At 46.2% G+C, this 12,448-nt stretch overlaps 1 protein-coding gene across 1 annotated transcript in view; it reads left to right on the top strand.

Moving 5' to 3' along the window:
• PRKG1 (protein kinase, cGMP-dependent, type I) overlaps positions 1-12,448 on the top strand; it is a 315,753-nt gene that overhangs the window by 208,911 nt on the left and 94,394 nt on the right. Inside the window, exon 5 of the mRNA XM_008633292.2 lies at positions 11,347-11,424. Within this exon, the coding sequence (XP_008631514.2) occupies positions 11,347-11,424 (78 nt within the window). The remainder of the gene's footprint in view (positions 1-11,346; positions 11,425-12,448) is intronic.

Here is a 12,448-nt window from a genome sequence, read left to right as displayed (position 1 = left end):
AACAGGGTCACAGAGAATCCACCTCTAAAATGCAGACTGGGATCAGGAAGGGTTCATTTCTCCAAGATCTTTCTGACCTCAAGACTGGTTCTGGGTTCCTGCACCCTCTGCTACAATTGTAAGCAGGCTAATAACCATTTGGGCAACGGGAGCTGCTGGAATAGCCCATAGCCTATGGATAATACAGTGTTAGGAATTGGGGCTGGCATGGTTTAACCCTGTGCTGTCCATGGTTGCTTTGGGGTTGGAAAAGGGGATGGCAAATCCTGGTCCTGGAGTCAGAACGTGCACGCTGAGAGCTCCAGGTGGGATTTACCGGTGTCCTGAAGGCCTCAGGTCCCTCCTTCCTTGCTTCCTATTGGGTGGAAATACTAAAAATATTCCAACTCACCATGGTTTCTTCCTATTTTAAAAAGGGGGACTTTTGAGGGGTCTGTGAACAGACAGCAAAGGAAATCAAGTATTTTGGTGAAAATTCCTTTTTTTCCATAATTTCCTTGCAGTCAGCTCTCGGAGGTGTGATGTGGGCTGGGACACAGCCCAGCTTTGCTGGGGGATGCTCCATATCCCTGTTTTTTCCCAGCAGATGGGACGGGAGGGGTCAGGGCAGCATCTCCCCAAAGCCCTTGCCCGAGGCACTCAGGAGCACTTGGATCACTTTCCCGACTCCTTTGGTTTTCCAGCAGCACCAGATGTCCCCCAGATGTCTGGAATGAAACACGAGCTGCTGTCACCCTGTTGTGGCACACAGGGGCTCCCAGTTCATCCCCCAGTTCTCCCAGTGCATCCCAGTGCTCAGCTGGCTGCTGGGAGCTCACCCACGCTCGGCACAGCTCGGTTTTCCTCCCAAAAAGTGGGGGAAATCCCTCCCAAAGCCAAATATATTCTGAAACTCTGTGGATATCTTGGGATGATCCAAGTCTGTGGTTCTTCACCGGAAAGTCATGGAAAACAGGGATCTTTGTGCTTCAGGCGCTCTTCCTGCGTTCAACCTGGATCTCGTGCTCCAAAAAAAAGGCTTTAAGAACTCAAAACGTGTAGAAAATGGAAATAAGTGAGACAAATGAGGGGGAAATGGCTCCTTGCTGGGAAAACTTAGGATGCTGCTGGAGTGGGAAAGGAGATTCCTCAGTCAGGGGAAGAGATGAGCTCTGCTTCTCCCATCCTGTGATTTCTGTCCCCTGGGAGGGATGGGAAACGGGAATAACGTGGCTGTTGCCAGCTCTAAGCCGCCGCTGTCCCAGGATTTTCCCTGGCTCTGTGGGATGGGATCCCATCACCACTGGGGTCAGACTCCTGTGCTTGTAAATCCATTTGGGCATTTCCCCAATTCCTGCAGAGAAAGCCACACAAAGTAGAATTTGGAGTTTAAAAAAGCCATGGTGAAGGAATTTCAGGATCATTGTGTCCTTGCCTGGTATGGAAGGGGTCAGCTGTGCCTCGTGCCAAAAATCTGACCTAGATTACATTGCCCAGCCTTGCCCTGGTTTTCTTTTCAGGACTGATTTAAGAGATGCTCCCAAAAAAATCTGCTTTAAAGCCCAAAATAGATGGGAAAAGTCCAATATTTCTAAGTGGGGTCATTGCAGGAGAGATTGATGGAGGTGTTGCTGCTGCAGGGTCAGTTCTTGATGTGCTTCATCCTTCAGAAATCTCAACTTTCACCATCTTCTGGATTCAGGATGGGATTTATTTTTCTCCTCACATTTTCTTCTTTCCAGTTGTCCGAAATCCTGGAATAAGTTGGAGGCAGTGGAAAGCTCCCATAAAATCTTCCTCCAAGCAAAGCTGGAATGGGCTCGTGCAGATCCAGCCATGTCCATTCTAGCAGCAGAAAGTCTATTAAACAGTAGAAAATACTAATTTCTGCCCTTAGGGAGAAGAGATTTTGCATTTCTATTGTGAAATACAGGTTTTATCCCAATTTTCCAAGTTCTGTTGTCAAGGAGACAGTGGGAACCCAGGTGTGGGGCTCCAGGCAGCTTTGTTTTCCATTGGGGAAAGTTGTTATTGATGTTTAAAAAATGGAGATTTTATCTTTTCCCATTTTATACACAAAATTCACCTGCTACTTTAATAAATACATTTGGGGCAAACATTTGATCTTCTGGAAGTGTGATTCCCTTCCAGAATTCCTCGTTGGGCAGACTGGGAATAGAGGCTGAGTTTGTATTGTGTGGGCTGATAAAACTCTGCCTTTTTTTGTACCTTTTGGGGAGTTGATGAGAGAAATCAAGGGAAAAAGAGGAGATTTTCCAGCCCGAATCTGTGGGGATAAAACAGGGAATATAAACTGAGAGAGTGTTTAATTCCTCTGCCAAACTCAGGTGTCACCTGCACAGAGCCCTCTAACTGGAAGCGATTGGTGAATTCAGGGGTTTAAACTGGGAAAATGACCTGTTCCAGTGAAAGTCTGTAGAGGATGGATAAATGCAATGCTTTCCATGATTTCCCTTCCAGTGAAGTTGGTTTCCAGTGATAATTTGAAGTGCATTTGCATACGGAGACGTAAAGTCTCCTCTTTGGTCTAGACCACAAAAAGAAAATACATTTCACAGCAGGTGGCTGGAAAAGTGGCTGAATATATTGAATTAATGTGCATTTTTTTATTCCTCATGATGGATTCTGGATGGATTCTGGGATCCTCGTGGCAATGCAAATACCTGGGGTGAATAAGCATGCAAAATGTGGAGGAAATGAAGGAACAGAAATGAAACAAATCTGCTGATTTAAGTTGTTTACTTCCAGTTTCATTTTGGCGAGGAATTGATTCCCATTCTAATAACTGTGGAACAGACCTGTGGATTTAGGGAGGGCAACTGGATTCCCATTCTTCCATCACGAGGAGGAAAATCAACTCAGAGCTATCTGGGGAAGGATTGAAGAGCAGCTCTTTTCTTGCATTTCCGTGAAATTTAATTAAACCCCCGTGGACTGGAGCTGCTGGTGATTGGAGCGAGGATTTGTGGTGCGGTGCCGTCCTGGCGTTCTAGTTCTGCTTGGATTTCCTCAAAGTTCCTGTGTGTTAATGTCCAAAGGAGGCTGCTAATGTCGTGGAATTATAGAGATTTCAATCCTACAGAAGCTTCAAATTCCACGTATGTGACTGGCCCAGGGCACACAAACCTTTTCAATTTATGTTTAAACTCTATTTTTATTTTTGCTGAATTTTACTGTTTGCTAATTTTTACTCAGGGTGACTGATGAATTAATTCCACTCTGTTGCCTGGAGATCCTTTTTCTAATTACTGATTCTCAGCTAATTCTTCACATTTCGCAGTCATTATCTGTGAATCTGGTATTATTTGAATTCCCAAGCAAAGCTTTGTGGGGTTTTGAGCCCAATTTGTGGCTTGATCTGTGGCCTAATACCACTATTGCCTTTTACCCAGCTAGTTTGTTCTCTCTTATCTCTCCTGGGAATAAATCCTGGGGTTTTTCCATATCAGTTCTTCTTGTTTTCCTGGAAAATCTTGTTGCTGAAGCTCCTCTCCCATTTCTCCTGACCTCGTGCTGCTCTCACCCTCTGTCATCTCTCTGCTCTCTTAATCCTTGAGCTCTGAGTTCTCCCTCTTGATCTTTGAGGTTGGTCTTGACCTTTTGCCTTCTTCATCTCCATCTGCATCTCTGAACTTCCCAGCTTTTGCAGCATCCTCTCCTTCCCAAACTCCTGTTTCTTCTCAGAAGATGGTCCTTAAAAAAGAGAAGAGTTTGAAACACAACAAATCCTCAGCCACACGGGCCAGCTCCTGCCATCCAGCCAGTCCCAAGGGCATTCCAGGAATGGCAGAAGGAAAGGGCTGGCGGCTCCTTCCATCTGTGCACCTTCCCTTTGGAAAGCAGGTGCCTGGGCCAGCATTTGCCAAACACAGTCCCTTACCCACCTTGTTGCCTTTTAGGTATCCCTGCAAACTGCACTCTGCAGGAGCTGGGTTGAAGTCCAGTGGAATGTAAAGGGGATAAAACCCCAGCCAAAAGCCGTGTTTTCCACAGCTAGAGGATGGTTTATCCCTAGTTCATGTCCTTTTCCTTGGTGCCACTGGGTTTAGGGGGCTTCTGAGATGAGCCCTGCTTGTTTAATGTCAAACCTAATAAATCCTGTTTGACAGCTCACAGAAGTCACAACGCTCCTGTTTCTCCACTGTCCATTGGCACGAGGAGAGTTTTGTTCCGGTTGAGTGTTCTGGTGTAAAGACCTTGACTCAGGTGGTGTCAAAGGAAACTGAATTGCTCAGCTGCGTGCTCTGGGTCGTGGAAATGCCAGAGATGTGGAGCTGCTGCTTCTTTCCAGGAGAGAAGTCAACCTTCAGGAAGCTCCTGAATTATCCCAACAGTAGGGTCTTGTTTACAGCTCAATGCAAAAGACCTGAATTCCTGGTGGAAATTCAGCCTGGGTTTCAGGACCAGCAGTTTTACCTGAGGAGTTGTCAGAGCTTTGGTCAGAGTTGGAAGAATCACCGTTTGGAGATGGCCTTTTGCTCTAAACTGGAATGTGATGAGTTTCCTCTCTTCCACAGTTTCCACTTATATAACTTTATTCCCATCTCCTGTCTTGTCCCAGCAGCTCAGCTGGGAGAGGGCTGGGTCCAGCTCAGTTTGTGGAGGAATTTTGCTTTTGGGATACTGAAATGGGGAGGAGGTTTTGAGAAAAAGGAAGAGCAGGAGGGTGCCAGCCCCATCTCCTTCCCTCCTGCTGCCTCTCAGCACAGCACAGGGAAATGCAGATATAGGGAACAGCAGTGCCAAACCCCCAAAGAAACAACCAGAAATTAAAGCAATCATTTAACTTCAAATTAGGAACATTTCTCACATCTTTACATTTCAGGACCAGCAGGGTCCTGTTGTTTATCCCCTCTGGTTTCTCCATTTTAGTGTGCATCCCGTGGATTAGGTGGAGGCTGTACTTGCTTTTGCTTCAATGAAATAATTGTTGAATATCCTTTTTTGACTGTCTCCATACATCCTCTTAGACTCCTTTTCCCTGGAGCAATCCCTGAGTCCTCAGAAGCACAGATTATATCTTGATATAATGCAGATTATATCTTGATACAACCTCAGTGGAGGACAGATGAACTCATCGTGGGGAGTCATCTCTTAAATCTTAGTTTGGTTTCAAGCAGTTACTCTCAGAGTAAGGAGTTGGATCAATAAGCCTCGTGTGTCCCAGCTGTATTCAACCCTAGAATTCCATGATTTGTGTTATTCCGGAAGCTGTGCTGCATCCTCGCACAAACAGCCCCTTTAGGTGCATAAGGAGCCTTGCTCAGGGATGGTTTTGCAGGAATTGGAATCAACCCAAAAAGTGCAGAAGGCCCCACAGTTGGAGAAGACAGCCCGAGGGTCCAGCTCCTTCCCAGGAGTGTTTTCCTCAGCGCTGTCGCAGCCCCTTAAGGAGCCACAGTGCATCAGTGCAGAGGAAATGTTTCCCAAAAGGGAAAATCTTGTTGCTGAAGCTCCTCTCCCATTTCTCCTGACCTCGTGCTGCTCTCACCCTCTGTCATCTCTCTGCTCTCTTAATCCTTGAACTCTGAGTTCTCCCTCTTGATCTTTGAGGTTGGTCTTGACCTTTTGCCTTCTTCATCTCCATCTGCATCTCTGAACTTCCCAGCTTTTGCAGCATCCTCTCCTTCCCAAATTCCTGTTTGGATTTGACAGGGAGACAGGCTCCTGGCACTGTCACAGCACAGCTTTTGCTCTAAAATGCACACTCAGGGTGCTGGTGGGAGTTCAAAGGGCTGGATCTTTAAGGAGGAAGAGTAACTTTGTAATCCATCAGTATGAAAAACAAAAAAATTGCTGCAGGACACTGCAGCTCAGTTCGAGCCAGCTGAGTGAGAATCACAGGATCATGGAATGGTTTGGGCTGCAAGGGACCTCAAAGCCCATCCAGTGCCACCCCTGCCATGGGCAGGGACACCTTCCACTGTCCCAGGCTGCTCCAAGCCCCAATGTCCAGCCTGGCCTTGGGCACTGCCAGGGATCCAGGGGCAGCCCCAGCTGCTCTGGGAATTCCATCCCAGCCCTTCCCCATCCTCCCAGGGAACAATTCCTTCCCAATATCCCATCTATCCCTGCCCTCTGGCACTGGGAAGCCATATTCCCATGTCCTGGCACATCTGGCTCCTGGAAACAGTCTCTCTCCTTTCTTGTAGCTCCTTCAGGTACTGGAAGGCTACAATTAGGTCCCTTTCCTCATCTTCTTTCCCAATTTTGTGCTTCATAATTATTGTGGAATTAAGGGCATGAGTTAACCCTCTATACTCCTCAGCCCTCCATCTTCCTCATATTTTAATTTCCCACTTGTTGCCCTCTAGTTAAGCTGCTGCTTGGGCATTGAGATGGCTTGAGTGTCAAAAATTAGGGATAAATGAGGAGAGGACCACAAAAAGATAATCCTCCCCTTTGGCTGTTTCAAGGAGCAGCATGTTTAGATAATCCCTGGGAGTGGGACACACTGTAAAACCAGGGAAACAAATCTGTGTGATTCGTAGAATTCAGTACAGGAGACTGATATTTACCTGCTTGGTTTTGCAGCATTTTCAGCAAATAAATATATTTTTCCATTTTATTTTGTTAAATAAAACATGTCTGTTGTCATTTTAGACCTGAAAGGATGTTTAAGGCAGCAAATGCAGAACAGGAAAAATAAATCTTCTAAAAGCTGTTTCTGTTTGGAGTTCTGCTGACAGTTCTGCGAATATTTTTTTAAAGCAGCAGCAAAATGACATATTTAGGTTATTTTTATTTTAAATACACCCTGGATGCAGCGGGTGGGACATGGAGAACTGTCCTCAACCCCGTGTTGCCGTCACTGGTTTGTGTGGCGCAAACCCAGCTCCAGGGAGTCAAACTCCTCGTTTCAAAGCCACCTTTGTGCCTCTGCTCCCCTGAGGGGACCTTTGGCGCCGTGGGTCACGGAGCATTCCAAACGCCCCGTTTCCCACCTTTTTCCAAACATTCTCAGCGTAAACAGCACTCCGAGGCATCCAGGTGGAGGAAAAAGGAGGTTTTCTGAACTTTGATGGGTGGGTTGGTCTCCAGAGTGGAGGTTTCTCAGTGAGGCCTAGTCCAGCTCAGACATCTCGTTTCAGTCAAGGTTTCCCCACAAGGCCTGGTTGGCTCTCAAACACCTCATTTTTAGTCAGGGTTTCTGTGGGAGGTCTAATTGAGGTTTCTCTGTAAGGCCTGGTCAAAGTTTCTCCATGAGGCCTGGGCAGGCTCTCAGACATCTCAATTTTAGTTAAGGTTTCTCTATGAGGCCGAATTGAGGTTTTTCCTTGAGCCCTGCTCAAGGTTTCTTCACAAGACCTGGTCATCTCTCAAACATCTCATTTTTAGTCAAGGTTTCTCCACAAGACCTGGTCAGCTCTCAAACATCTCATTTTTAGTCAAGGTTTCTCCAGGAGGCCTGGTTGGGCTCGCAGACATCTCGATTTTAGTCAAGGTTTCTCCACGAGGCCTGGTCAAGGTTTCTTCGTGAGGTCTGGGCAGGCTCTCAGACATCTCCTTTTTGGTGGTATTTGGGAGCAGAAGCTCCAGTTGAAGTTTGTGACTGATCAACCATGCTCAGTGGGCCAAAGTCCTTCACCCAGACGTGAAGATTTGAAGTTACAAAGGTGACTTTTTTTGTGTGGTGGGTGAGATGTGCCCTGGTGTGTTGGGGACAAAGAAATTATTCACACAATTAACTTTTCTGAGGGGGATAGAATGGGGTGGACACTGAAATATGGTCTGTACATTGCTTTGGGTCCTGGATTTGAGGGAGATTTTGGTCTCAGGGAGCACAGGGACTCAAAACAGGAGGTTATTGACAAAATTTGGTGCTATTGGGCCCCATTGTTTTAATTTTGTCTGTTTTCAATACAAATTGGTCTCATAAAAATCCAATCACTCCTGAAGAGAGCTTGCATTGGGTATTTCTCCACTCAAAGAAATGTCCATGTCCATGCATTGACGTTCTGCACAGGATGAGGGATTTCATAAAACAGGATGTTTGCCTTTTTTAGAGCATAATCTGACTCGATCACGAGATTGGTAGTTCTCCTGTGGGGTACCTGGAGCAGGTCATGGAGACCTATCCATGTCTTAACCTCTCCCACCTGCTGAGTGGGCATTTCCTCCTCCCAGCTGCTGGGATTTTTTCGTTGTTTTAAGTAAAATTGACAGTAGAAGAAAGGGGAAAGAAGCCCCTGATATTTTTATAGAAGCTACTCTTACTGGACAAACAGGGATCTCCATGGGAGGCACTTGATGGAGGACTTCAAAGGGAGGAAGAGCTTTGCTTTTGTTCATTTAGGCTGGAAATGCTATTTTATGAAAGATTCCAGCTTCTCTGTATGCTGAGGGACAGGACAAGGGGAAACGGCCTCAGGCTGGGCCAGGGGAGGCTCAGCTTGGACAGCAGCAGGAATTTCTGCATGGAAAGGGTGCTCAGGCCTTGGCAGGGGCTGCCCAGGGAGCTTTGGAGTGCCCATGCCTGGAGGTGTCCAAGGAAGGGCTGGAGGTGGCACTCAGTGCTCTGGGCTGGGGACAAGGTGGCCATCGGGCACAGGGCGGACTGGATGATCTTGGAGGGCTTTTCCAGCCTCAGGAATCCTGGGATTCTGTGAACTTTTGCCAAAAGGCTTCTTCAGAGAACTTTATGTGATGGTACCAGAGGTACCTGAGGAGGTATCGCTGCCTCTTGTGTGGGGCTAAAAGCAAGAGCCTCGTCTTTATTTCCACTTCCGCATGCCCTGAGCGAGCCCTCGGGCACTTTGCCTGCCCAGCACGGTGCTCTGAGACTGAACTGACAGCAAGAATTCCATTAGAAGGGCGGAGCTCACGATGAGCTGATTTGTGTTAGAAAACAAGGATTTAAGAGCAGGAGCGTTGCTAGAGGGTGGGGAAGGATGGGTTCATTCAAGCACGAAGCATTGCGGGTGGAATTAGCTGTGAAAGAAATGGCTTGGAATACATAAACATGAGGATGTGGGTGGCAGGGAGGGCATGGAAAGAGGCACCTGTGAGGAGCAGGTCAAGCGAAGTGAGAGCTCTGAGTGATGGGGCACTCAAGGAAGGACTAGAGGAATGTGATTGGAATGAAGAAGGACTTGGCTGAGATGCGAGTTTAGTTTAAAAAAGAGGAGACAAAATATGCTGAAGTGAGAGGCAGCTTTGGGTGCTTTGAAGCTCGAATTGGTGCTCCTTCCATTCCTGTGGCAAAGTTCTGGGTGGGAAGTTTGGGAAGACTCATGCATGGGAATGGTTAGGATTCATGGGTGGGAAGTTTGAGAGGACACATGGGTTGGGAAGAGCCCTGTGTGGGAATGACTGGGAAGAGCTAGGGGTGGGAATGGCTGGGTGGAATTTATGGGTTGGACAGTGAGGGAACTTGTGGGTGGGAATCGGATACAGCAGCAGGACTGAGACTCAGTTCTGCAGTGGCTGGTGCTGGTGGTAGCTGGTGAGCAAGACCAAGAAATGGGCTTTTAAGAAGCAGGTTTATCATGTTAAACTGCCCAGAAATACCATTAAAGGTAAATAAAAAAAAATAAAATACCGTTAAATGAATGGTATTTTAATGGTATTTTAAATAAAAATACCATTACTGTATTTAATGAATATGGATTATCTGTAGTCAATTTGGAAGCCTTTAGCCCAGTATTTTCATTAATTAGATTTTTGGGTGCCTACAAGATTCCACTTGAAGGGATCTGATCCCAGCATCTTCTAAAATCAGGCCCTTCTGAGGAATCTCACCCTGGATGGTCAAAAATGTGCACCTTAAATCTGCTCTCCAGAAACACCCCACAAAAGCAATAAAAATCTGCAAGTTTTGTGTCCAGGTCTCCTCCGGGCTTTTTACTTTTTCTCCTTCTTCCCACTCTGGCACATGAAAATAGGGAAAGCTGCGAGTTTTAGATCCTTGGAGTCCTGTCAGGGTCACAGCAACCCACAAAATGTTGCTCCTGAGCCACATCCTCCAGTCCCTTTCCTCAAGAGTGACACGGTGTAATATTCAGGATTTGAGATTCTGATGGAGAACTTTAATTTTTTTAATATATCAATGTCCTGGGGAGTGTGGAAAGTATTAATGACTACTTTGACTTTGTGATTTTATTTGCCCAGAATTTGTTTAGGATGGTGGAAGCACCCACTCCCTTAACTCTGGATTTTCAGGACCTTCCCTCAATAATTCTGTCCTAGAGCTGCCAGAGATACCTTCTGTTTTTTTAGGATACTTCCTTTTCCTTAATATCCTCATTTGCCAAACGCTCCCAAACCACAGAGTTGTTTTTCCCAGTGACTTTATGTGAGGTTTTGCCTGTTTATTTTCCTGGGAATTCTGTTATCAGTCTGTAAATGGCACCAAAAAGATAAATGTGTAAAGATAAATAAATAAAGGAAATGTCTCAAGCTTAACCAAATTTGAGGATTTGGCTCAATTCCCAGTTAATTGTTTTAGCTCCAATCCTTGCTGGTTTATACATACTTTGGGATTAGAAGATCTGCTGGTGAGTGCAGGGCATTTTTGGGGTGATTTTGTCCCAAATTTGGGCTGGGATAGAGCAGACCTGATGCCTCCAGCTCTCCTGGGCACAGTTGAAAAATCCAATAGACATTTATCCCATGGGAGATGCAGGGGAAGTTGGATGGGAAGCTCTTGGCATCCCCCCAGCCTGATGTTGGATGAATTTGCAGGGGAAGAGCATTTGGGATGAAAATTCCAAGGTTTGGGGGGTCTAAATATCAACTGAGAGTGTTAGTTTAGAAAATATTTGGGTTTCCCGGTGATGTGTAAGTGCACGTTGCCTTTGCTGGGGTGACACAAGGGATGAAGATATTTAAGAAGTTTGGATGCCAGCATTGTGACACGAATTTAGCAAGGACTATTCCACAAAGTAAGGCAAAACAAAGATTAAACGGCTGTAATAACGGGAGAAGAGCAAAACTTATTTGTTGAATCTAGCAAAGCTGGAAAGCCACCAAAACCAGCACCAGAAAAAAGAAGGAAAAGAAAATTTTAACACCAGACTTCTTAGTGCAGTTTAGTTCGTGTCGCATATTCCCTGTTGGAAATTCCTCTGTCTCGTTGACGTGCTAAAAATAGATTTCGGCTGTGAGGATAATTCATCTGGGCACAAGCTGGCACCAGCACAGCCAGAAGAAAAATGGGCAAGCCACAAACGCTTCCAGTTTAATGATTGTATTCCTCGCCACAGGACAACCTTCAAGTCACAGCCAATGTCAGCCTGGGATAAAATGGGTCCAGGGTGATGTTCTTGCAAAGCTGCCAAAACATGGGCTGGAGAACAGGCTCTGCTTTTATTTGTTCATCTTCATTTGGGTTTTTTCCTCTTGCAGACTCACTACGAGAGTGGAGAGTACATTATCCGCCAAGGGGCTCGAGGGGACACCTTCTTCATAATCAGCAAAGGAAAGGTGAGTTCACACCCTCCCAGGGCCAGGGGCTCCCCAAACCCCGCTCCAGCCTCTCCCCTTCCCTTCCTGAGGCACAAATGTGGCAGCACTTGACATTTAATTAAACTCCTTGGCTGGGTCAGGAGGGAAGAGTGGCCTGAAGGGCTGGAAGTGCAATCCCCTGCTGGTTTGCACATGCGCTCCCAGGGAACACTTTGGGGCAGAAACTGTTGTTGAGTCTCTGGCTAAATGACCACAAAAACCTCTTTTTTTTTTTAAGTAAACCCTCAATACTCCATGATTTCTTTGCTAAGCATCCCCCTTCCAAGGCTGGCTTCCAGGCTTCATTCCCATGGCTCTCTCTTCCCCACTTCTCCTAATTCAGTAACAGGAAGGCAGGGATGTCTGGGCTCTCTCCATGGGGAAAAATAAAGGTCTAAATTTCTCTTCCACTGCTCATAGGGAAAATATTTTTGACCTCTTTTCCCATAAAATCCTGATGGGATTTTATAGACCAAGCTTTTTCCTTCCATTCAACAATTATTTCTAATTTTTTTAGCCTGCCTAATACACTCAAGAGACACCTGGCTTCCTTCCACGTAGCAGGATGGAGATTTTGGAGGGAATACACAGTGATTTCCAGCTGCCAACTCGTTTCCCACCATCATCTTCCACTTTCTGGGAGCCAGTCTTCATTGGAAGGGAAAACATGGTCTTTTTCAGATTGATAAAAATTGCATGGAGAAGTTTTTGAAATGAACTTAATCATAGCCTGCAGAAATCCAAGTTCGTTGGTTTGGTGCCCTTTCACTTCCCTTCACTCAGAAATAATATTCCCTCTTTTCCCACAGTATGGACAATCTGCCTCCCATGTCAAGTGTTTGGAGCCGTGTTGGCCAGGGAGGCTTTTGCCCCACTTGGTCAGGTGAATCCCATCCCTTCCCAGAAGCCACAGAATCCTGGAATGGTTTGGGTGGGAAGGGACCTTAAAGCCCATCCAGTGCCACACAAGGACACCTTCCACTGTCCCACGCTGCTCCCACCC

This window comes from Corvus brachyrhynchos, unplaced genomic scaffold, assembly GCF_000691975.1.
Source record: "Corvus brachyrhynchos isolate BGI_N302 unplaced genomic scaffold, ASM69197v1 scaffold334, whole genome shotgun sequence".
Classification (NCBI taxonomy): Eukaryota; Metazoa; Chordata; class Aves; order Passeriformes; family Corvidae; genus Corvus; species Corvus brachyrhynchos.
The sequence above is the reverse complement of the archived record's forward strand: the minus strand, read 5'-3'. Positions and strand labels throughout refer to the sequence as shown.